The sequence below is a fragment of the Chelonoidis abingdonii genome, chromosome 9, assembly GCF_003597395.2.
Source record: "Chelonoidis abingdonii isolate Lonesome George chromosome 9, CheloAbing_2.0, whole genome shotgun sequence".
Classification (NCBI taxonomy): domain Eukaryota; kingdom Metazoa; phylum Chordata; order Testudines; family Testudinidae; genus Chelonoidis; species Chelonoidis abingdonii.
The window spans coordinates 8,944,009-8,969,752 of NC_133777.1; the positions used below are offsets into that span (position 1 = coordinate 8,944,009).

At 46.5% G+C, this 25,744-nt stretch overlaps 1 protein-coding gene across 11 annotated transcripts in view; it reads left to right on the forward strand.

Moving 5' to 3' along the window:
• The window catches only part of TNRC18 (trinucleotide repeat containing 18), an 87,198-nt gene that overhangs the window by 46,952 nt on the left and 14,502 nt on the right, over positions 1 to 25,744 (forward strand). For 9 of the 11 annotated variants that reach the window (XM_032767771.2, XM_032767773.2, XM_032767778.2 and 6 more), the window contains 10 exons: positions 391 to 575; positions 1,563 to 1,986; positions 2,522 to 3,472; positions 4,136 to 4,311; positions 5,743 to 5,879; positions 6,230 to 6,358; positions 8,440 to 8,614; positions 9,637 to 10,000; positions 13,789 to 14,061; positions 22,425 to 22,643. In XM_032767771.2, the coding sequence (XP_032623662.1) occupies positions 391 to 575; positions 1,563 to 1,986; positions 2,522 to 3,472; positions 4,136 to 4,311; positions 5,743 to 5,879; positions 6,230 to 6,358; positions 8,440 to 8,614; positions 9,637 to 10,000; positions 13,789 to 14,061; positions 22,425 to 22,643 (3,033 nt within the window). The remainder of the gene's footprint in view (positions 1 to 390; positions 576 to 1,562; positions 1,987 to 2,521; positions 3,473 to 4,135; positions 4,312 to 5,742; positions 5,880 to 6,229; positions 6,359 to 8,439; positions 8,615 to 9,636; positions 10,001 to 13,788; positions 14,062 to 22,424; positions 22,644 to 25,744) is intronic. The other 2 variants (XM_032767774.2, XM_032767775.2) reach the window with 2 other exon arrangements.

Consider the following 25,744-nt stretch of genomic DNA (forward strand, 5'->3'; position numbering starts at 1 on the left):
GGAGACATTCAAGCTAACAGTTGCTAGATTTAAATTCAAGTGTGATGGCACCATGCAGCCTTCAAGAGTAGGAGGCTCAACTATGGAACTTCCTTTGCCCCACGGGTCCAACCCAGACTAGGTTTGCTGGCCTTTCCGGCAGGGCCAACACCCTCTTGTTGGGCATTGCCTAGATGTGGTGGGGTGCAGAGTAGCGTGTGTGAGGGGAGAATTAAAGAGGGGGAGTTACTTGCATTTCTGTGTGCTATTAAATTAATCACCATGCAATCTGGGAAGGGAGTACAATGTAAATCTACAGCAAATATTAAACCCACCTCTATCACTGCTCCATGCATTCAGGTTCTGTGTGTTTTAACAGCATGGTTGTGATTGCCTTTGTGTCTTCCCTAGCTGAACTGATGGACCGAACGCCCCCTCTCTGGCCTGCGATGTACCCTTCTACAAGAAGCACCCTCCAGCATGCTCACCAGCTCCAGCTGCTGTCTCATCAGCAACTTCTCCGGCAGCACGAGTTGTACATCCTGCAGCAGCAAGCTGCCCATGCCATGGAGCTGCAGAGGAATGCGCAGCTGGTGGTATGTTCTAAGGGCTATGGCAAGCAGGGGGCACTCCCCTGTTTTAAAGTGGATCAACCTGTATATTCTTGGGAGAGCAAACATCAGCGACCTGACTGCTTTGTGTGTGTCCCCCAAGCATTCAGAGGAAGAGATCTCCGTAGTAGTTCCCAGTCCCTAAGGAAACCTCAAGTTCTGAGGGCATTTGGTATGTTCTAAATAGCCAAGTTCAGCTTTTGAACACCCCTGAAGGTGGAGGCGTTTGGATGCAGGGTTTTGGGTTGGGGCCATGTAAGCCAGGAGTCAGCTCACCAGCCAGTACTGCTTCTAGCAGCAACAGAAGTTCAGATTGTCGTCTTACAAAATGCGCCAGTGTTGGCTGTGCTCTAAACAAGGCTTTCATAGACTGGATAGTTCCTTCCTGAGATTCAGGACCAGTATTGCCAACCCAAAGGGTTCAAAAATCACGAGTCAGGCCCCAGAAGTCATAAGATTGGCTTATAAGTCATGAGATTTTTATAAAAAATATGCTTGGGGGCTTTTTTTAGTTTCCTCCTTGTTTTTGAACTTTTACGGTGCATGTTTTCCAAATTAAGACTTTTTAACGATAGAAACTTCCTTTTCGTTTTTAAATGAAAGCTGAGATTCTCACATATTTGCGTCACTACAGGCGCTTTAAGAAAAACATGTCACAAGGTTCATGATAAAAATCACAAGAGCTGGCAACACAGACCTGCTGCCTGGCCTCTCCTAAAAACCTCTTCCTGTTAAAGCATTTACCTCTGGTCCCTGCAAGTATCTCCTGCCAGACCTTCCACCTGCCTTTTGCAGAGAACCATTCCCAGGTCCTGTTCTTGCATCTCCATCTCTGACTGTGCAGGCTTGCTTTTATAGGAAATCTTGCTTCTGGTCTTGTTTAGTCTTGTAGGACCTTTTTGCTTTGTAGATTCTAACCTTATACCCTAAGAAACATCCTCTCTTGACACCCGTCTCTGTTTTTTGCAACAGGAGAGATTAAAAGTAAATGAGCAGCGAGCAGACATGGAAGAGAAGGTTACTAAACGGAGCCTGGACAATGCAAAATCAGGCCTTTCCTCGTCCACCTCAGGGCTGCTGCACCGAAAGCCACCTGTTCTGTCTCCTAGCGCCTCCACTTCCTACAGCAAGGCCGTGAGTCCACCTCCCCTGTCTCCCAGGGCCTCGCCTGTATCTGTGCTCAAAGCTGAGGTTATCAAAAAGATGGAGGAACCACCTACGCAGCCGGCTTACTCTTATCCTGCCACCCCAAGCTCCCACCCTTCCAGCCCGCCCCCTGCCTCTCCACCCCCTGCCCCTGCCATTCCTCCAAAAGAAGAGGTACCTGAGAACGTGGAGAAGAAAGACTTGGAACTGGAAAAAGCGGCTCCCAGTCCTTTCCAGGCTTTGTTCCCAGGTAAGAGAGGCCTGCTTTGGAAGCGCTTCCTTCTGTTTGTGCCTGGCTCGCTTTCTTTCCTCCTCTCCTTGGCTCTTTCCTGCCGCAAATCCTCCCCAAGACAAGACCAGGTAGGGCCTTTTTAAAGGAAGGACTAATGTGAAAGGACCAAATGTGGTGCTAGGACTGATGTGTGACACGGCACTGTGGCGAAGCCTTGAGCCGTGGTCCTGTATCCTGTGTTCTCGTCTTTCCTTGGGAGGGGTTAGTTCCTCAAGGTTGCAGTCTATTGGGGGAACAGTAGGGAGGATCCCAGCATGGACGGAGTGAAGGCTGAAGTCACCTCTCGCCCCAGGAGTGGGTTAGGTGAATCTTTTGGTCTTGCATCCTGGGTGGAGGGTGACATCTTGGGCAGAAGGAAAGTTCAGCAAGCAGCAGCCACTGAGAAGGGATAGGGGTTGGCAAGGGTGAAGTTGAGTAATCGAGAACCTGCCCCGGGGGATGAGCCCCATTGGCACCAGTCACTGTGTATCGTATTCCTTTGGGTCTCTTGCAGAGATTCCACCGGGATATCCATTCCAGTCCCTTCCTGCCTCCTTCGGACGACATTATCCCTACCTCCTTCAGCCCACCGCAGCGTCTGACGCGGATGGCCTGGCTCCTGATGTCCCACTGCCTGCAGAAGGGTCTGAACACATTGAGCTTTCTCCAGAGGTCAAGCCCATCCGCCTGTCTCCATCCAAAATGCTAGAGCCTATTCAGGCTACGGCAGAACAGGAGTCCTTGGAAGACCGGGTGAAAACGGAAGTAGAACTGGATGAAAGCCAGGGAGCTCTCTGTGAGCAGGACATAGAGGCTTTGAATGCAGCCGCCTCCAGTGCTGTCCCAGGACAAAATATGAACAGTTGCAACCTCCTGTTGCACCAGGGTGAAGCTCTGAGAGCTTTGGAACAGGAGCAAGAGGCCCTCCAGAACTGTCAACAAGCATACCAGGTTGCAGCCTGCCCTGCAGAAACGGAGACTGCAGCTGAAGCTGGGAGCGGGGTGGAAACCTGTTCTGTGCATATGGACTACGATGACTCAGTACCACACCCAGATATTGAGCAGCCTGGGCTGGACCTGGCACCCCAGAGAGAGGAGCCTTCTCTAACCATGGAACTGCAGAACAGTGACTTGCCCCAGGGGGGAGAGTTTCCTAGCCTGCCTTCGGATGAGGGGCGGCAGAGGTCGGAGGTCTCCTCGTACACAGATGAGGCGATATCCTGTCAAATCCCAGCTCTGGACATCAAGCCAGATGACCCACTGGCTGGCATGAATGCCTTAGTGGCTGCCACAGAGCTGCCTCAGGCTTGTTCCTTGTTGACAACTGGCAATGGTATAACGCAAACCCAGGTAAACCTGGAGGTGTCGCCCGGCCTGTCCCTGGAGCACTCCTTTCTGCAGGGGATCACTCTGCTGAGTGAAATAGCAGAGCTGGAACTGGAGAAGAGGAAGCAGGAAATTCAAAGTGAGTTTGGAAAGTGCATTTTGTCTCCTATCCATGCAGAGGCTGGGGACCTGGGTCTGCCAGAGCAGCTAGTGCTGCCTCCATACACAGAATCTCCTCTGGGTAGGCGTGTGATGTATATCTGTCCTCAGCCTTAACTGTGGTGCCATGGCTAGCAACTCCACAATGTTCCTGGCATGAGCTTCCTTTATTGTTGATGCTCCAGACTGAGTTGGGAGTCCTGCTTCAAGAGGCTCAGATGTGGGTGGTGTGTGCACTGTTCTTCCCTGTATCTGCACAGGTTACAATATGGAGACTACATGGTATAAAAGTGAAGGTGCACTTCACCCATATGCTCTCGGTGCTGCCAGATTAGCATCCTATTGGCAGCAACGGATTCTGCAGCCATTCAGTCTTCTGCATAGTGGGCTCGTTGCAGAGAGATTCCAGTGGATCTTGAGGGGATCTTGCCTCCTGTAGCTTCCAGGGAGAGGGGAAACTGAGCCTCCTTTTGGAGTATCCTGCGAGTGGGTTGTAATAGGCTAGATCTCAGGGGTAGGTCAGGGTGGCAGTGAGACAGCTAAAGAAGTGCTAAGGCAGAGAAGAGGTTGTTGGTCTCTTTGATGCCTATGGGAGATGTGCACTTGCCCTCGCTGAATGCTAAATCCTGAACTTTCTCCTAAGCAGGTCCAGAGAGCTACCTGGTCCGACCGACGCTGGAGAGCTTGCTAGCTGCCAGCACCCATGTGCTAATGGAGGTTCTGTCAGTCCCCTTTATGGAGAGTCTGAAAACCATCCGGTTGCCTCGAGAATTGAATCCCAACAAAAAGTACAGCTGGATGCAAAAAAAAGATGAACCAGTAAGTAGCTCTTTCTGCCTAGCTTGACAGGACATTGTGAACCTACCTAAATGTTCTTCCTCTCGCCACTCGTCATTCACGTAATGTTGTATTTCCCTATTGGCATTCTCCTTCTCAGTCTGGCAAACCTCAATCTTCCCCCCAACCCTCCTGTGTTTGTAGCTGAGCAAAAGTCAATGTGGCATGATTTAATTTCATTCCTTGTTTGTGTGTCAGCATCATTGATCTCAGCAGGGAGGGACACAGTTTTGGAGACAGTATTTGTAATACAGAACCAGCAGGAGAAGCTCTTATGCTATTTCTTTGGCTGTGGGGATAAACAAAGATGGTGGCAGGCTTCCCTTCCCTGGAGATGGAGTTGCAGATTCTTTAGCACCCAAAAGGTTAGGGTTAGAGGCAGAACGCCCAAGGGCATTTCACCAGCAAATGGTAGCTACATGCTTTAAGGTTGGTTGTGTTTTGAGCCGTATTTCAATCTGACATAGAGGAGAAAGAGTTCATTGGTTTATCCAGCCCTCTGGCCTTCTCACTTAAGAATTTAAAAAAAAAATAGAGGCTGTCATTGGTGCCACAATGTCTCCTAGTAGAACAGGAGCCTGAAATCTGCGGCACAAAGTGAGAAATTGCTGAATGTGTCTGAACCTTTGCACTCGTACCTGACCTGCAAATCCCACCCTAGCTGAGAGGCTTGACCTTAGGGTCACTTTTCTGAAGTCGCTTATTCATCTGCCCTGAAACATTTAATATTATTATATTAAACCACACACACACACACACACACACACACACACACACACACACACACACACACACACACACACACACACACACACACACACACACACACACAAATCAACTGGTTTGGAATGACTCTAGAGTTGTGCCCTGGAGCGGAGGAAGGCACCCCACTTCCAGGCCCTATATTGCACTCAGCACCTTTCCAACCAAGGAGGATGGAGAAGTGGCTCAGTTTAGATCCTGTCTATTCTGCCCCTTTATCATCTGGGAGGGACTCGCTGCTCAGCAGTGGTGACCCCTTCCTTCCAGGGGCTGGCCAAACTGCCTCTGCCAGGCTTGCAGCTCCTACTCACCTGGAGAGTAGGAACTTCACCAGTGTCTCCACATGATAGTACAGAGCACTGCTACGAAGCAACCTGGCCAGCCAGATAGCTTGTTAAAGCTCCTTCCATCGAAGGTTAGTATGCAACCTCCGTTTGAAATGTGACTCTCCTGCCAGTGATAAAATGAGGTAGATCTCTTCCCTTCTGCAGGTAATATGCCACTAGCTGTCTAAATGATTGTACCAGTGGGACATCTTGTCCGTTGATGAGCCGTTGGATTGGGAAGCAATGACACACCTGTTCTAGTCTTGTGGCTGGCATCTGAATCCCTGATTCCCCTTACCACCTCTGCCTGTCTCGCCTTCCCTAGATGTATTCCATCAAGTCTGCCATTGAGAACATGGATGCTATGGAGCTGGACTACAGGATGAGGCTGGCAGAGCTGCAGCGGCGCTACAAGGAGAAGCAGAGGGAGCTGGTAAAGCTGCAGCGGCGCAGAGACTCCGAGTAAGTCACACAGAGCTTTTTTTTGGCTGGGCAATTTCTCTGCCTCCGGGTCCAGGAGAACATTCTCTTTCCCCCACCTCCCCTCCAACGATGCATCTGCCAAAGCTTTGCAAAGCGCTCCTAGGCTAGTAAAATGGCAAACCAACCGCTGATGAATGCAGCTGGGCATGGTTGGAGTCTAGGGTACTGGTGGTCGGTGGGCGACCCTGTTAGTGAACCTTGGATTTCACGGCTCAGCTTAGCAGTTTGGTGCTAGACAACGGTTCTGGGTTGGCTTTTGGTGGTGTAATGGATTTCGTTTTATTTTGCTGTTGCCTCGGCTAACAGTCAAGCGTGTGGTTTTTTTAAAGGGAAAAGCATGACGAGAAAAATAGAAGCTTGACAAGACGAGGCCCTGGAAGGCCCAGGAAGAGGAAGCATGGATCAAGCACTCTGTTGCCCCCTAAGGAGAGAGGGAAGAGTGACAGCAAGAGCGGAAAGTAAGGCTGGAACGCGGGGAAGATGGGAATGTCAAGGTTGTTGCACCACGTCCGACCCGGGGACGGCGTTTCGGACGCAGCGGGGGGTCCCTGCATGATGTTGTGCTGGCAGGGCGCATCTGTGGCAGCAGGGTCACTGTGTGGCGTTGTGGTAGAAGTGTGTATCTAGCCCCCTGTGGCGGCGTGCGCCTGTCGCTGTAGCAGGAGGGCTGGCCCGGCGTCACGTTGGTAGTGTGTGTCTGGTGCCGCTCGGGGAGGAGACGCCTGATGGCGCAGAGCGAGCAGGCGATGGAAGGGTTCTGTGGAACGCTGAGCCAGGTGAAGAGTGGGGCAGGCGGACAGTGAGAGGAGCTGCCCGAGGCAGGGGCTGTGTCTTTGTATGCTGTACAGTGACTAGCACCTGTGGCCATTCAGGCGCCACTGCAATCCAATGAATGTCAATCTATAGTGACGCAAATGATTTTCACGAATCCGAATGACTTCTGTTCTGCGGCATTCGCTTCCTGGGGCTTTTCTCCTGGGCTTCTGCTGTCTTCCTTGGCCCCTAGTCAGTGGGAAATGGTTTGGCCTGGGCGTTCTCTTTCCTGGTGTCAGAATCACCCTCTCCTGTGGTGCCCACTCTTTGCAAGCCCAACAGGTTTATTTGGACACCTTGCGCAAAGCCCCATTGACCATATTTCTCTGCCCCACCTGTTGTCGCTGGTTGAGTCTCTCACAGTGGTGGCTCGGCATGAGCTGGCTTCCCAAGCTCTGCGTTGTCTTAAGAAGGTAATTTCAAAGGCACAAAGGGGTGTCAGGTGCCTAACTCCCATCGACTTTCACATGCCTTTGAAAATCTGCCTCCTTAGTGTTTTGCTTCTGGGCTTTGATGGTTGGAAAGGCTTGGGGTGTCCACAGGTGTCTGGAATTTTCTTGTGGGTGCATTTCCATTGGGGCCAGTTGTCATGGGAACTGTGTGGAAGCCTTGCCCTGGAAGCTAAGCCATGCATGCAACTGGCTTCAGCTAGCCTGATCCTGGAAAGTGGTGTTGGTTTGGTTTTGGGTTGGGGTTAGCAAGGGAAGTGAGGTGGGGAAAAAGCTGCTGTTTACTACTTCTGGGAAATGAGGGTGCTCTGCGGCATCAGTGATTTCACAGACATGGCAGCCATGAGCTGGATCAGCTGGCTTAGTAGGAAGGAGGCAGGTTTTTTTGCCTCTTAATCTTTAGGTGGTAATTGGCAATGATAGGGAACTACAGACAGCATGCAGGGTAGTTTCATGAAGGCTAGGCAGTGACTCTTTAACCATTTACTCACCTCTCCATCTCCATTCATCAGCTAACTGCTGAAACCAGATGGGGAGCAATGAGACCTGTCCTTCTTGTCTCACCTACTCTTTCCCCTCTCCTTCCCCCCCAGAGCTTGTAAAGAGATTGAAGAATCAGACTGCAAGTTACTTTTAGAGAAGGACAGTCTAGGAAAAGTGGATTAACGATTCTGTATACTAGTTAGTCTCTCTGCCTGAGACATCCCCCACCCCCCCTTTTAAGTTAGTTTTTATCTCTGCTTAGCTGTCTACTCCTTGCTAAAATGTTCATCTTCCACGTGCTCAAGAGCCAGCATTTCAATCTGGATGCAGTCAGTACAATACCTTTCAAGTCCTGTGAAATGGGAGTCTCCTTAGATCTACAGAATCTTAAAAATTAGAGGTGGGAAAAGACCAAATGGTTGTCTCACCCATTCTTCCCCTCCTGGTCCTAACCAGAGCAGATGATTCTCTGCAGCTTTTTCCAGCGCATTATCCAGCCCAGTGAGTGGGTTCTACCCTTCACAGGCATACGGATCTCTGACTTGTGCTGATATTCCAGAGAATGCAAAGAGAGCTCACTGGCACGTCTGTTAAACAGACAATGGGACGGATTCTCAGCGGGGGTAGGTTGAGGTAGCTCCATTGAAGCCAGTGGATTTACCCAAGCTGAGGATATAGCCCCAGGTGACCCATGAGTGCCTTTAACGGGGGAGTGGACCACACTTCAGTGTTTGCTAGTGGTGTGCAAGGAGGGAAGGGCGATCTCAATGACCAATCCTTTGCCTGGCTTGCAGACTGAGCAAGTCCTTGCTGCTGTCCGAAGACTCTGAGACTGGCGAGGGGATGAAGAAGAGGCACAAAGGGGCTCTCCCTGAGGAGGACGAGGATGCAGACAGCAGTGGTGGGAAAATGAAAGGGAGGAACCAGAGCTGGGATGAACATGATGCAGCAGCGAGCTTTTCAAATGAGGTCAGTACTCTTGTGATGTGTGTGTTTGGGGTGTGTGTGGGGGGGAAGCTGTGTTCTAAAGGAAGAGGCAGCATGGTCTCATGGATAGGGCATTGGCTTGGAATTCTGGAGACTTTTGGGAGTCTGTTCCTAGCTCTGCTCCTGCCTTGTTGTATGATATTGGGGATATCACTTCACCTCCCTGAGCCACCATTTCCTCTTCCACCCTTGGCCTGTCTTGCCTGTGTAGATTGGATGCTCTTCGAGGCACGGGCCGTCTCAGACTATGTGCATGTGGACCTAGCAAAAGGCGTCCCCAATCTCAACTGAAGCTTGTAGGTGCTCCTGTCTAAATAATATGAGTATGCACCACTGTCAAGAGGTTCTTTGTGTTCCTGTTGGAACGATGTGTTCCTCAAGGCCGAATGCAAAGTCCATTACACCTAATCAGTATAATATCGCTGCCTACACAGTTACTTGAATTAGTACTGCTATTAATTGACTAAATTAAAAATCTTTTGAAGTAGTAAGGCAATACAGGCATGGTTAAAATATAACAGCATTGCCAGCTCTCACAATTGCATCATGAGTCTCATGATATTTGGTGTTTTTTTTAAAGCCCCAGATTCTGGAGTCATGTGATTACCCAAGATTCTCAGCTGTCATTTTAAAAAAATAAGTAAGATTTTGGCCCTCATGCCTGTCGAATAAAGCTTGGATACGTGCCCTGAGTGTACCTTGATGCTTCAAAATTCAGATTTTGGTATGCCTGGTGCTAGGTACAACAGGGCAAAGCATACTTTCTGTACCCCCCTGTGTATGGCACATCCCCATGGAAATGCCCTTGGAACATCAACCCTAAGGAGACTGTGCGGAGGGAGAAGGAGACAGCGGAGGCCACATCCGGCTACGACAACAAAGGGGTTAAGTCGTCCCTTTCTAGGCCTTGTTTTGGAGTGCCCAATGAACTGAAGTTAGGCTCATCAGGAGAGTCAAGGCTCGGGGGTATTCATATGTGGCCATTCTCTCTCCCTCCTCTGCAGCTGAAGATGAAGAAGAAGAAGGTGGCGTCAGATCAGGAGCAGCTGGCAAGCAAGCTTGACAAGGCCCTGTCTCTCACCAAACAGGACAAGCTCAAATCCCCCTTCAAGTTTGCAGACTTTTCTGGAGGGAAACAGAAAACTAGTGGAGGTGGCAGCAGATATATGTCTCCCCACGAGCACCTGCCAGGCAAGGATGAGAAGAGAAACCTGGCCAAGAGCCTGAGCCTGGCGCTGAAAAGTGTCAAGGAAGGTAAAAACAAAATGGCCACCAAAATGAAGAAGATGGAGGTGGGGTTAAAGGTCAAAGGTCAGCTGAAGGTTTCCCATTCACCAGCAATATCGGAAGTTAGCAGCTACTCCTATAGTAAGTAACCTCTGGTTCCTCTCTATTGTGAATGGTTCTTGGGCTTTGTGGGAGCTTTTAGCCTTTAAGTGACAGCATCTCAGGTAGATTGGAGATGGATCTAATTTTGCTTTCCTGTGAAAAAGTCACCTCCTCCTTAGCTGACTGTATAGCTGACTGAGCAGACTCTTGGTGCTTGTTTTGAGTGAGTTTGCATCGTGGTGGGGAGGATGAGGTGTCGTTGGTTCCAAAGGCAGTGAACACTGAGAGCGTATTGCACGTCTTGTGCTGGCTATTCTGCCTATATTGGGTTCAGCTGACTTTATAAAGCAGGGAAATACACTATTTGCATCTGGAGCTGTGGACTGTCTAAGTCCTGAATGTTCCTCTTCCTTTGGGCTACACCTGCCACATATCCCTGCTTTCTTTGCTGTTATGTGCTCTCCGTCCATCTGCTGGACCAGTCTTCAGGGTTTCTGCTCCAGGGGTTGACTAGTATTTGACTTATCACCTTGTTTTTAGGGGGTAATGTAGAGTTGACTGTAGGTGTATGGTAAGGAGGCAGCTGTCAGGTAACGTATATAAGATGGTGCTGGGATAGCACTGAGAATACTATAGTCATTAACAAGCTTGTCCCTTCTGGCCACTTGGTCCCCGGTCTCCTCTAAACACATTTCCGTGTTCCTGCCTAGCTGTCTGCCTCAGGCATCATCAGGTCTCATTTGTACCCCAAAATCTATTATGTTGTCTGCAGCTCCCCCTTTTTGAAGCAGTGCTGCAGCTGATGCAAAAGATTCTGGCTTTGGGAAGGAAGTTTCCTCATGCATATAACTAAGAGTAGCTAGGGATACCCTTTGGAAGACAAAAGGCCACAGACTGAAGACGGGGTTGGGTTGGTGGGAGAAAGGGAACAACGAGTGAGAAAACTGCTTGGAGGAGGCGGGCAGCACTAGTTAATTGCCTGGGGAATAAATGCACAGGGCTAGCCGTAGGTGTATCTGTGAACAACGTTCTATGCTCATGCCAAACGTTGCTGCCCAAAGGGGACAGGGTGCTGTCAGCTATGAGGGTGGAACCAGTCTAGCCACCAGACTCTCATAAATCCTCCCCTTTCAGGTCATTCCCTGGCAAGGACTTCACTGTCTTGCTGCTAGTCTTAATTGTCTGTCTGCTGTCCACCTTTATGTTGGATAAGAAGCAAAAGTAGTCATCACGGGGCTAGAGAAAAGGGGAGGTGGGCAGAGTGTTTGGAAAAGCAACCAGCTCTCAATTTCCTTTGCTTGCTACCTGGTGCCGTTGGAAGAGGGGAAAAGATGTTACCAAAAATAAGAAAAGCTAGGGTGGGACACTGTCTCTAATGGCTCAGACAGAAGTCTGGGTGGGATGCGGGGCAGAAGCCTCCTAGGTTTGGGGGACTTCTTAGGGAGCCAGTAAAAATCATGTGTGCTTAATTTTTTAAGGTTTGAAAGTAAATTTATTTTACTGTTACGCAGCTACCAAAGTCCTGTGTTAAAACCCTTGTAGGGTTGAATGTGCATGACAGATGTATATCCCGGTACACCAGTAGCTAGAGATCCCACTAATGGAGAAGGATTCTAACAGTTCTCTAACGAAATAAGCATGTTAAATAAAATTGGCCATTGAGGTGGCAAAGTAAACGGGTAGCAGCTATATAGCATCTAGAAGGTAATGCCTCTTACAGCCTCCTGCTGACAATGATGCACTATCCACTGAGCTGCTTGTTTTCCCTGGAATATGTTACTGAGCCAGGAATATCCCAGTGGTTCCCCCGAATTAGGCGTAATGAGTTGATGGAAGTAGGAGCTTGAGCAGATGGCATTGTTATATCTGAGGAGTTTGGCTCTTGGCCTGGAGAGGTGAGGCAGATAGTCTGCTCTAGTTGCACCAGTGCTGGGTACTGAAATTCCTTCCCATGGAATTATAAACCAGCACTCCAGGGAAGCATTTGCCTGTATCTCCTCCTGTCTGCTAAACGTTCATTGCACGCAGACTCACATGACGGTGCATGTCAATTCGTGTCCTTTCTAAATCGGTGTGGGGAACACGGTGATTAATTAAGCACCCACTGAGTGAAATGGTTCCACATTCAGTGGCTATATTCAGGGCATAGAATTCTTCTGCTGCAGTGACACAGAAGCCCCATATTGAGGGAAAGAGTGTGATCTCCCCCTTAACAAGGGACTGCACACCAGATTTTTGCACTTCAGTATGACCCAGATTTGAAGGCAGGATGAGTGTAGATAGGTGTCTTTTGCTGTGTGTCAGAGACTGGCCTGTAACCAAGGAGGTTGGTAAGTTTCTTATCTCAGAGAAGGATAAGTGGTAATGGACCATTACCTATAGTCTTAAAAAGACTCAAGACCCCTAGATATCCCCACACCCTAAAATGAAGAATGATGCATGAGCAGGACTGTGAGTGGAAAGCAGATGCTGATTCTAACCAGTTGGAACTGTCCTCACTATAGCGTTCATTACACTTTGGAATTAATGGTGCATTCATGAGTAGGGATGTAAGGGTTCAAATCCACTTTTATTGACTCCATTGGGTACCAAATACTTTGTTGCTCCACTCATCAGATACTGTGTGGAAATATTAGACAACATCTCGGCATTAGGTGCCCATGGGAAAATGTCAGCTGTGTAAAACATAGTAATTCAGCCAAAGTAGAGTTTATCGTGGAGACTGAGGAAGAACTCCAGAAGCGCCGCTCCCTTTGGTGTCACTCCAACATAGCTCACAATGGAGGCCTCGCTCCAAGTATTGCACCATGCAGTTTGAACAATGACTGATCAATCAATCCACCAATCAGCAGATGTGGTGTGTGCTGTCCCTATTGTTTCCTGGTTCGCTATGTCAAAATACCTGCATGGGGTCTGGATTCATGTACAAATAAGGATCGGGGCTAGGTATATTCATCACCCTGTAGTACAGACTATTGCATCCTGTCTGACTCTTGGCACCAGTCAGTTTTGAATGGATGTATGCACTGGAGATTTTTTTGTTGTTTTTACAAATATCAAACTGGATTTTTACATTGGTGGGGAGTTCCAGAAGCAGTTTGGGGGACGAATATCTTTGCTTCTTTTGCAGATTTCTTTGCTAAGGAATAGGGATGCCATAGTACGAGTGTCAGCAGCAGAATACCACTAACCAATCCCTTTGTGATTTAAGAAGGTTTCCCTCCCCCAATTTCCAACATTATGCAGTTGGGCATTGGCATTTGTCAAAGCTGAATGCTTTAAGAAGGTTGGAGCTTTTCAGAACCCCCTTTGCCCAGCACACAATGAGTCTGCTGTACAGCATACTCTTAATTGGATGAAATTTTGAGAAAAGGTTAGCTCTCACAAATGTAATGAGTTTTTTTTCCATTCCTAGATTAAATCTAAAACAGCTCAAAACTTCTAGCTTAAAATAAGGAAATATCTATAAAGTTTGTCCTGGACAGAGAGTGCTGACTTCCGAAAGGTCTGTGTAGAGGCACTGTTAAATTATTATTAATTATTATTATTATTATTATTTATTTTATGTCGGTTCATGCATACCAAATCACAAAGTAATGATGGCTTAGGACTGCAATAGGCAGCTAGTATCGAGGTGCATCATCAGAGCCATTGAAGGGAAGCTTGCGCAGCATTGGCTCCACACAGCATCCGATCCACTTTGGCAAGCGTTTTCTGTCTCTCGTTTTCATGGGCGCTGAACTGTCACAATTTAAGACAATAAAAAAAAAAAAAGCAACAAGAAAGTTAATTGACTTAATGTTATTTAAAAACTACTTTGACTGCAGATACGGACTCAGAAGAAGATGATGAATCCCTGAAGGACGAGTGGCCTTTGCAGTCTCCATCTGGCTCCAAAGCGAGGCCACCTAGTCTCTACAGCATAGGGGCCAAAAAGAGCAGCAAGCAAGGTGGAGGTCTCAAGCCAGCCAAGAGGGGCATGCCTACCACTAGAACTCTGAAATCTAAACAGGCCGTAAGCAGCAAGCAGCAGTTTTGCTTGCTGCTTCGGGAGACTGGATCTTCATTCAGTGACTCTTCGGAGGACTCATTCGATCAAGGTTACTAGATTATAACAAACACAAAACAAAAACAACACTTATCTTCCATGTTTGCAGAGTGAATGAGAGAGTGAGAGAGTGTATGCGTGTATGTGTGAGAGAGAGCGAGAGAGATGGCAACACTGAGGTCCGCCATCTTTGATGGTCGAAGTAGGGGTGGCCATCTTTGTCCTTGGCAGCGTAGGCTGCTTTATCACCATCATTTATTTTTTATTTTTTTTTATACTTGTATCATTGTGATATTATTATTGGCTGGCTCTTTTAGAGCTTTTATATCAACTGGATTTTAGGCTCCACCTTTCCCCAGCTCTCCGCTTACCCTTCCTCCCTTCCGTTCTCCCTTCCCTCTTTTCCTTGCTGCCACTGCCGCCACCATGATATTATTTTTTAAAAAAATTTATATTATTTTTATTGGCCTGGGCCTTGTAGAGGTTTGGAAGGAGCAGTTTGGTTTGGTTTACAATGGGATTCTGTTGTGTGGGTGTGTGACGTGATGTTTGTACTGCGATTTGGTATACCAAGCTTTATTAAACATATCGAGTTCATTTTTAACTAAACCTGTGTACCTTGTCTCTCTTGCTGTGTCTCTTATTAGGCGATTTAGAATGCCGCTTCCACTTCATCCCGCTCTGCCTACCCCTTTCCCCACTCCCACCGAGTAGAACTGGAATTAACATAGTCTTGGGCGCGCTCTATTATTCAAATATCCCTGATTTCATTGGCATTTGCTAAATTTTCCAGGATGAAACAGACATATCTTGTTCTGTCCCCCACCACCACCCCGCTTTTAATTTCATTTATATTTTGCATAGGTTGTTCATTCTATTTTTTTCCTAATAGAATCTTTTGAGGCAGACACTACAATATTAATAATTTATTTATTGATATTATTTATCTTTCTGCTTCAAAAGGGTGGCTTAGTGTATGGTCTACAATATTTCAAACTCAGATTTTTTTTTTCTATTTAAAAAATAAATATTTACACACACACAGAGCACATTTTCAGGGAAAAAAATCTTTATGGGTTATAAATTTTTCAGATCCTGTACTTTAACCCACAAATGCTCAAGTATTTGGAAATTAGTGCACTGAATTTGATTCCTCTGGGGGAAAGTTCTCGTCCCCACCCCCAACTTCAAAATATTTGGCTTATTGTCTGCCTGCCGTTAGCTCTTAAGTGGGAAAAGAGGTCCCGCAAAACTTTTCCTCAAGAGACACAAGGTGGTTTCTCTTTTAGAACACACTCATTAAGTAATAATCACGGGGGGCACAGTCATTTTAATGAGCCCTGGAATTTTGAAGCTCAACTCCCACAAGAAGATAGCTCATCTATACCGTTAAGTAAGGGAAATGTAGTTGTAAATTTGAACATAGTGTAGCAAAATCCTTGTAGCTGTTAGTTTGTGTCAGAGAGCTGCTGATTGTTAGCATTTTGTTTGGGTTTTTTAAGCTTTTGATCTGATTATCCTAACCTCTCCTCTCTTCTCTCCCCTAGACCCACCTTCCCAACAAAAACAAGTTACTCATTTTTAAGAATCAGAATACAACGTAAAAGCTAGAGAACATTAATTCGGTTCTGAAATGAGCTTGCTGATGCATTTAACAAAAAGAAAACCCATAAGAAAGAACGAATGTTTCAGAGAAGAGACGTTTTATTTCTTAGAGAACCTGAAATGATCCAGTGTTGGTGGATTGCCTTTAAGGGCACGGGCTCTGTGTTTTCCCTGAAGAATCGGATTTAGCTTCCATTCAGTTTTACGTCCTTTCCTTCCCCCACCCGCTTCTTTTTTTTATTTTTTTTTATTTTTTTTTTTGCTGCTGCTGCTGCTGCTGTTGGAAATTTTGAGGATATCAATCCCTTTTAGACTCCAAGTTCTTGAGGTTTATCTACCCAACTTTTTCCAGAAAAAGTAGATAGATAACTTGTCCAGAGATTTAAGAACTCAAACTGGCTGTGGGAATATTTCAAGCAATTTATATGTTTAAAATGTTTAAGATCCCGATTTCAGAGAGGGCAGGGAAATCTGGAATAAGGGTGGGGAGGAAATGCATTTAATAACAAAAAAAAAATCATTCTCTGGTGTCATTTAGTGGCGGGGAGACAAAATGTAAAATATTGGGGAGGGGAAGGGAAGTTTGGTGGGGCAGGGAGGAGGGGTTGATTTTGGGATTCCTGCAAATGAATCTTTTCTCTGAAGCATTTCTTTAAGGGATATTTGGGTAATAGGGTTTCTAATGGCTTTCCCTGATACTAAAACGATTAATAACCTCAGCTTTTCTGGAAGTGCTCGCTTTCTTCTTGCAGCTGCTTGGCCAATCCCTTCACCCCTGACCCCTATCCATGATGCTTTGAATGTCTGTATCGGTCTCTTGCATTTGCTCTCACGCTGCACTAAAGAAGCAAAGTGATTGGCTGGGAGTAGGGCAGACACTGCTCAGCGAGGGGTCACTAACCATGAACCTGAACCTTGACCATTGTTATGTAGGTAGGCAAAATACCTTTTCTTTACGTCATCTGTAAACCTGAGACATTTCGCTGTTAACCCCATTAATAATAACACGTAAACATTTGCATTTTCTGGGTTATTTTAATTTGAAGATGAACAATGTCCACTTTGATTTCTCTGTTATGAAGAATCTTGCAAGGAAGCTTTGCATGAATGTGTATGTTTGCTGAGGACTCCAGAAAAGCCTTACAGTTGTAAAACTTCCTTATGGGCAATCTCCTTCTCCCAAGCAAAGGGAAGGACTAAAGAGGCAGGGTGTACCCAATATAGGAACCTATGCTACTTCCTATAATGGTACTGCCCTTGTCTTAAAAGAAATTCCTGGGGCCATAATCTAGAACCCACTGATTCATTACCAAAACAAATTATACCAATTCCTTAGGATCAACTTCAGAGGTAGGTGATTAAATCTCACTGGTTTATTATGGGATAAACTTCTCCAGCTGAGAGGGAAGAATAGGGAAAAAAGAGATGATTTAAAAAAAAAGAAAATCATAGAGGGTGGGGAAATGTGGGTCTTTGGTTCTGGAAAGTTCACAGTATTATCATCTTGATGGCTTGCAAGGTTTTACCTGGTTGTAGAAAGTTGACCACAGAAAGCCATGGTTTTTCTTTAGCCTTCCACTTGTGGTCAGGGGGGTGGGGGGGAAGGGGAGGGATTCTTTTTTCTTGGAGAGTAAACAGTGTCACTATATTCTGATGTGAGCAAATCTGACATTGTGAGAAAATCATCATTCGGTAACAACCATGTAAGAACTTTGCAGACTGTCAAGATGGTAACACGGTGAACTTTCCAGCACCAAAGACCCCCATTTCCCCATCCTTTATGATTTTTGTTTTCCTTATAAAAAGATCATCTCTCTTTTTTCCTATTCTTCCCTTTCAGCTGGAGAAGTTTTTACCCCATAATAAACCAGTAGGATTTAATCACCTTCCTCTGAAGTTGACTCTAAGGAAATGGATAATGTTTTTGGTGATTCAAATTATTTCTGGAGTCAGCAGCAGAACACTTGGGGGGAGGAAAAAAATCTTAAAAGAATGGGAGATTGTGTTTGACAAACTATGTGCAATCTGATGAGGGAAAATTTTAAAAATAATGTCCAGAATAGGACAGTTCAATCCAATCTGAATGTGATGGACCCAACAGCTGTCTAAAGTCTGCCTGCACTTAGCCTGCTTTGTACGCTGTAGGCCTGCTCGACGTTATGACAAAAACATGCTATTTTTTTCAGTGTGAAATGAATTGTTGTGTAGTTTTACTCCCCTTTCTCCTCTGCCCATCCTCTCTACCCTCTTCCAAATCTATCCTGTTACATCAATCTCTGCAAACTAAATAACTTAACCAATTTCTGTCCATCATTAACAAAACCTATTCACTTACTGCTCTCCTAACAAGAAGAAGCCAGGCTAATATAAATAATAAATAAATAGTAACAAAACCCCATGCTAACTCTGTCATTTTGAAAGACTAAAGAACAAAGAGAGTTTTCAATTATTCTCTTTTTAAAAAAAAAAATAAAAAATTTGGGGACCCAGGTTGAAATTTTGTCGGTAAAGTATTTGGTGGCTCTAGTTTATTTGCTGTTTGATAACATTTAAACATAAATTTGTGTGTGTGTATATGCATCTGTGTGTGTGTATATGTATACTTAAAAATTATAGGTAAAGAGTTTTGGTCTTGGGTACATGCTTGTCTTTCCTTTGCAAAGTATTGGTTGGTTAATGATGTTTGAGAAAAAGTATAATGTTTTTTGAAACTGTTTTTTTCTATCTTTGACCAGAGATCATTTTTTTCCAAAATGTTTTAAGGCCCTGATCCTGCAACAGCTTATGTACTTGCTTTACTTTAAGTAGTCCCATTAAGTTCAATGGGAACATTTAACACACTTCATGCGTGAGAGCAACAGAGCCTAAATGTGCAAGCTACATTAATCTGGCTGCTGTGGGCCACCATAGCAGCATGTAGACCCAGGCGACATGCTCAGTATTTAATCGTAAAGCAACCTTTGTTTTTAGCTTTGAAGTGTTTGAGTTCTGAGAGTAGTTAAATATACTTTTAATTCTTTCTTGTTCATGGAAAAAGTGAGAGGCGAGAGAGTATGCAGGTTGTGAGAGAGGGATGGATATGTAGCAAAGAAATAAATTGTATGAGTGGTGGGAGTAGGGGAAAGTGGTGATGGTGAAGGCTGTGAACATTTTAAAACATATTTTGTGTTCTGAAGATTGAGTCTCTGGGGGTTAAATATGGGTGATCTTTTAAAATGCGTTGGGTACATATCTGCCATAGTCTTTCCACTGTATGACAAAATATATTTGAAGTAGATTACCTGGTTGCCAGGTCTATTGTTATATCCTGTATTTTCAGTAGCAGGGATAATGATCAGTTTCGTCATGGCTTTTAAATCTGTTTTACTTTAGTGCATTTGAAATACTGTAGGTGTTTGAAACATTTCATGGACTAGCGTATGCTAAATGAATTGCTGGGCTTGCTGAAAGAGGAGCTTAAGTGTTAAATGAAAGGTGTGCCCCTAGCCCAGCAGAACGACTAGTTTCTTTTTATGATTTCATGCTGGTGGTGGGCATTCTCCCTCCCCTCCTCATCAACCAGCTCTGTACAGCAGAACCTGGTGTATTCATCCTACCTTATTCATCCTGCTAGGTTCTGTTAGTTTGGGTGCAGCTGATTGACTTCCTGTTTTAAATGTGCAGGCTTCACTAGAATGATAGTCTGATGGCTGCCATCTTGGCCAACTCACTGGAGATTGAAGTGGGGATCTGCAGATTTAAAAGAATGAGCTGCTACGGCTTGAGCGAGAGCTCTCAAGCTGTGTTCCAGATTCATAAGGTGTACCAGATTCATATCCACCACAGATCAGGCATAGCAGGCACCTTTGAGGCACACTTACCAGTGGCTAACTGTTGGTGGGTGTTTCTTGTCCAGTGCTGAAATATTCTCCACCACTCCTGCCAGGAAGAGTTGTTAGAGCCAAGACTCTGAAACTGATAGCGTGAATGATCCATCGTAGCCTCTTGGCAAATAAGTGTGTAAACACAACAGGTACAGCCCCGATAACCAACCTACTGTGCAGTGTCCACCTGGAAATGAGCTATGGATCAGACAGGACAGACTCTTGGGAATATATTGAAATATTTCTTCGTTTTTCCCAACCTCTTGGGCTAGTACTTCGTCACTGGTTCAATGCTGTAGATTTAGAGGTAGGGTCAGGAGACTACTTTTAATCAAATTCTGCTTGTGAATTAGCTAACGTTAAACCTTTGAGGAAAATCCTGTATCTTTGTCGCTCCCATGGATTGTGTAAGAGGGAAAAGCAAGGTAGGCAGGCTATGAAATGAAGCAGGGACAAACACCAGTCTCCCTGATTTAAGGAAATCCAACAGTCAGGGGGGCATCAGCATTGCAGCCATTTTAACGGAAATCTCCCCATCGCATGGGCCTAAAGCACTAGACGGTTGGTGATATGACTCTACAAAAGCGAGGTCAAAACTCCACTATGTGAGTTTCGGTGGTAGATGGGCCATTGGCCAATGTACTAAACAGTGTGTAGTGTGGAGGGGGGCGGGAGGTGCGGAAGGGGCATCTCTAGTTGACATATCTTTGATCTCTGCATTTCTTTTATAGCCCATGAAAATATCATGGGACCTGCAGGCTGGCATTTAGTCTGTGGGAACTTTTGTAAGGAGGGCAGATCTCAGTTGATGAAGAGGAGTTGAGATTGCTGGTCAGTGTCAGGATTTATGACTGTGTCCTTCTGCACCATATTAATGGGAATGTCTCTAATGCAAGTCAACTTGCTGGCTCTCTTTATGTCTCACTGATCTGGATACATTTTAATTTAAAAGTTATACTGCAGAGGAATAGAAGTAGTGCCTCTTTCTGCTTGTTTCTGAGTAAGAAATAAAACTAGGAAGTGTTCTTATTTAACCCCCTTTCTCCCTCCCCCCCCTTTTTTTTTATTGTCTTTACCTTTTGTGATGTTAATGTCAGAAATATGAGGTCCGGATTTCCCTGTTTTTGCTGGAGGACTGTAGAGCTAGTGAGATTTTTGACACCCCAAGAAACAAGACTGAGCAACTGAAAGGGGGAAGGAATTTTTAGTGATCTAAAATTCTTTGGTTTGTTAGTAGCCATTTAACTCTTAACTCCTAACACATGCTCTTTTTGTGAAAAATTCATCGGGCACATTCCACTGGTGAGTGACGGGATTCCAGTAAAACCAGGGAAGGCACAATTGTTTTCTGGATTCCTGTTGTTTCTAAGGTTAAAAAGCAAGTCGAGGCGGAGAGGGAAATAGCCTTTTGGTTTTTTGGGGGGGGAGTTTGGGGAGGAGGGGGACATTGAGACTGTTTTTGTTTATATCATAGAGGGCACAAGTGGAAGGAAAAATGTTTTCCTGTTCAGTTCATCTTTGAAAGGGGATTATGGTTTGATTTCTAGGTTGGTAGTCTTTCAGAATGCAAAGACCTTAGCCTGTAGGGAACTGAGAGCTAGACACTGATGCAAATAACATTCCTACTACTGAAGGAAACTGGGCATTCTTGAGGATCCCAGTTCATGTCTCCTTTTGAACTAGAGCTCTTAAATAGGTTTCCCAGGTCCATTTTGTTGCAATTAACTATACAGAGAGATTCCTTTCTAACCAGTACCTACTGAATCACACATTCAGTAACTAATCACCCTCAAGCTGCTTTACCGACTAACTAGCAAGGATGTGCTACAGGGAAGAGAGTGATGCACGCTTCAGAGTGTGCAAGCCTCCCCTAATTCCCCCCCAACACGCACCCCATCGAGTAAAAGATCAAAGCAAAATGCCCTCCATCTGTATCAGACCAGGTGGTCCATCTCTATCAGGTTCCCTTCGTTTAGCCCTATGACTTCACTCCCAATCCTGTTTTTTTCATTGGTTGTCCCACGTAATTATTTGGTATCACAGATCTGTGGATCCTCCCCTTAGGCTGGGGGGAGGTCCTTTAGCAGTGGGCAGGCTTCACCCACTTCCTGGATACCAACAGGATAAGGATTTGTCCTGTTAAAGTTGGACTCATGCCCATCTGCAACTGCTCCTGCATTACTGGGCTGGGCCTGAAGGGGCATATTTTGAAAGTTTTATGCCGTGTGTTAGTGGAACACACCTCATGACCCAGCTCCAAAGCAATCTGCTGAAAATATTACCCCTTGGGAACTGCCATTCTCTTCCCTTATGCCTCTCTCCATCTGCAATTATTTGTCTTAAGCATTCAAATTTCATTGCTCTTGAAACCCCACCCCCATCCCTTCCTCCGTCTTGCCATCTCTGTCTCTGTCTCTGTCTTCCCTCCCTGCCAGGGCACGTGCTGATTTCGGGTATTCCCCTTCAGTGAAGGAGAGCTCTGTTGCCGTTACAGAGCCATTCCATTGCAGTCACAAAGCAAAGGATTTCATTATGAAGAGGGAGAGGCAAAAAGTAATAATAAAATCTGAAAATCTTTGCCTAAGTCTCTCTTTCCCTCCTTTGCCTCATATGGGTTCAGTTGTGGGGATTTCCCTGTTGTTGTTTTTTTGACCGCACGCTACCGTGTGCACCTGTTTGAACAAGGCTGGTATTACCAGGCAAGTCTTAGTAGGTGAGGAGTTATACGCTCCGTGACTACAAGCACTTTCTTGTTTTCTGTGGCCTAAGGTGTCTAGCTCAGTTTTGGGTGGCTCTGCAGCGCGAGGGAGGACACCGCAGGCTTACAGTGGTAGAAACCCTGGTGCTCTGTTTGCTGAGAAGCTGCAATCTGATGCACCAGGGCTGAAGGATGGACAGTGGAAACCTGATTAGATTTGTAATGGGCTTCCTTTTTTCTGCGTGCTAGATTCTAGCTCTGAGGAAGAAGAGGAGGAAGCAGAGGACTATGGGATGGACAGCAACAACAGGCTTTCATCTCCGGCTCTGGATGAGAGTGGTTTGGGACTGCTAGCGAGGTTTGCTGCTAGTGCTATGCCGAGCCCCATTGTCCCCCCTCCTCTTTCCATCATCCAGCTGGAGGCCAAGCAAAAAGCTAAGAAGAAAGAAGAGCGGCAGAGTCTGATGGGTAAGTCCCATGGGGAGGGAGCTGTTGGGTACAAGATGGAGAGAATTCATGGGAGTGGAGGGTCCCACCTGTGCTGAAGGTGTGGGGGACCTGAGGAGCACGGATGGAAATATTGGCTCAAGGTTTTCATTCAGTGATGGCTTTCAAAGAGAGGGAGCAGAACCCTTCCCCCCCTCCCCCCACTCTCCCAACTCCTCACTTCTGCATCTCTCCCCCATTTTAGGCCAATCCTGAAGCACCCATGTTGAGGATACTGGGGTTGTCTTCCAGGGCCACTTGCCTCTGGAGAGGTGGGTGGGCTCCAGTCCATCTGGTGGTGGCTGCTGGCTCAGTGGGCCCAGACGTCATGGCTCTGCAGGGGGAGCACCAGCAGAGAGGGATAGCGACCCCCTGTGGTCAAGAGTAAACCTCATATTGCCTGGCAAAGTGCATCCGGTTGTTTGCTGCTGGTTGCCTGCATCAGTGGCTTTCCTTGGGGCTTCTAAACTGACACTGCCTGGCTGGCTTCTCTTTGTTGGGGCCCCAGGGTGTGTTGGATTGTCATCCTCTTCCCCCCCGCCCCACCCTTACCCCCCATCTCTGTGCTGAACACATGAGTGAAATGGTGTTACATTCTGACAGCCCCTTGCCCCTTTGTATGACAGCGCGAGGGAGCAGAGGAGTGGAAGCCCATGTGGCTGTAATTAAGGATGGGTCGGTGAGGTTTCCTGCAGAGTGCGCGTGGCAAGGAGCTGAGTTTGTGCCTGCTGGACATGCCATGGTACCTATACTGATCTGTAGTCTATTGAAGTCAATGGAAAGGCTCCTCTTGACTTCCAGGGGTTGTGGAGAGCAGGTCCGCAGAGACCGGGCTCCCGGCATGGCTGTGGGATCACAATGCAGGGCTTCCCCGTTCAGATGCACACATGCTACTCCACTAACTTTTGAGCCCAAAGCGCCACCTCCCTGGGCAAGCAGCAAAGGCAGCTGAAGGAAGCTCCATGGTGGCAGCAGACTATCTAGGCAGCATTTCGTGTATAGTGGGTCCTTCAGGGCGCAGGGAGTGTGCAAGACTGGTACAGGGCAGAGGGGACGTTGGAACAAGGAAAAGTGCTGAGCCCCAGTTCACTTCCTCCCTGCCTTCCCTCTCTGTTCTCAGGGAAGCTCTGAACACAGTCAGCGTGGGAGCAGCTCACAAATAGGGCTGCGTCCCACCAGCCAAAGGCTCTCTCCTCTTCTGCTTTCCGATGCCCAGCTCAGCCATGAGAACATGTGTTGTCCAGAGAGCCCGTCTCCTTGAGCTCTCTCCTGGCACTTTCCTGGCCTGCGGTGTAGTGGGGGGAGAGCCACAAAACAAGAAAGGAGGGCGAGGGGGGGACTAAAAAGAGGAAAAATGAAACAAGGCCATTTTATAGATGAGGAAACTGAGGCAGAGAAGTTATGTGATTTGTCCAAAGCCATAGAGAGAGTCGTTATGAGACTGGAACTCCAGAGCTCCTTACACTATGTTGTGCACTCAGATTGCTCCTGTGTCTCTCTGTCCCTATGTCTGTCTGTCTGCTGCAGTCTCTGTCTTCCACATTTGTCTTTTCCGCCCCATGCACCATGCTGCCAAATGTACCCCAGGGTGACATCTTTCTCAGGCAGCCAGATCTAGAAAGGTTCCATTTATAAACTCTTTATTAATATTTATTAAATGATAATGGAATTTATGGCATGCTTCAGAATGGAAAATGATGTCTTCCCCGGGAGCCCCGCTTATTTTAGCACCATTTCCATGCTAGATTAGGCTTTTGCCAACTTGTTCCAGTAGCCTCCATGAAGAATTTATAACAACTGCTTCTCATAACCTGTCCCTCTTAAAACCCAGAGTGTCTAGAACTTGTCTAGTTTGTATTAATAAAAAGGAGGGTTAATATCATAACTATGAATGGGTCCTTTGTTTCAGCCAGTGTCTTTTTTCGCTGACTTTGCCTTGCACTCTTCCTAAGCGTGTTTGAAATGTCTCAGTGAGGGAGAGGAGGAGGCAAAACATTGGAGAGAGAGAGTGTGCGTATGACATTCTCTCACTCACACAAACATGGGGTAACTTTGATCCCAATTTCATGCCTTGGAGCATCTCCATTCATTGTTCATGTGTTTGTCAGAGAAGGAGAACTGGAAGAATTGGTGACACTTCACAAGGACTAGAGGTAGGGTTGAACTGTTAGTGTCCGGAAGGGGAGAAACAGTAGTCTCAAGATTAGGATGTTATCTCAGGGCACAGGAAACCTGGGGTCAATTCCCTGCTCTGCCACAGCCTTCCTGTGTGACCTTGAGCCAGTCACCATAGTGTCTCTGTGCCTCAGTTTGCCATCTGTACAATGGGGATAATAGCACTGCCTTATGTCACAGGGGGATGAATGCCTCAAAGATCATGAGGTGTTCGGATACTGCCGTAATGGGGGCCAGAAAGGACCTCAGCCACATACTGTCTCAGGTCTCTGCTGTGGTACAGGGAAGAGGACAGCAGGAGGGGATTTCCACTTGCTAAGTGCAAGAGATCATTTACCTCTTCTGAACTTTACAGTGACTACTTGAGCCAATAGAAGGGCCTCTCTGCTCTCACTGACCAATCAGAAAGCATCGCTTGAAGCTGGGGGTTTTAATTAATAAAACATTTCATCCTAAGCCAACATAGCCAAGTGGATCTGTGTGAGGAGCCCAGCCATTAAGGGAGTCAGCCTTTGCCTCACAGGAGGAGTTTCTGTTTTCTGTCAGCCACCAAACCCTTTCATACTGAGCCCTGTCTGTAACTTGTTAAAATGAGTGCAGGCTTTTCTGTGGCTGCGGGGAGAAGTTAAGGGTGGCGAGGCATACCCCACAGGCAGCAGGCTGGGAAACATGGATTGATGTGGCTCTTGGGAGGTAAGGAAGGGGGAAGTGATGGGAATGGTCATTAATTCTGAGCGATGCTGCCTTGGTGGGTGCTGTGGGGGTTGTTCCGTACTCTTCACTGGTTACAGCGTGCTCAGGGGGAACAACTGGAGAAGGAGAGATCTCCTCTTGCCCCCTGTCCCCTCTGGGGAGTTCACTTCCATTTCCTGGCGTGGCACCGTGCAATGAACTAGGGTGGATTTTCT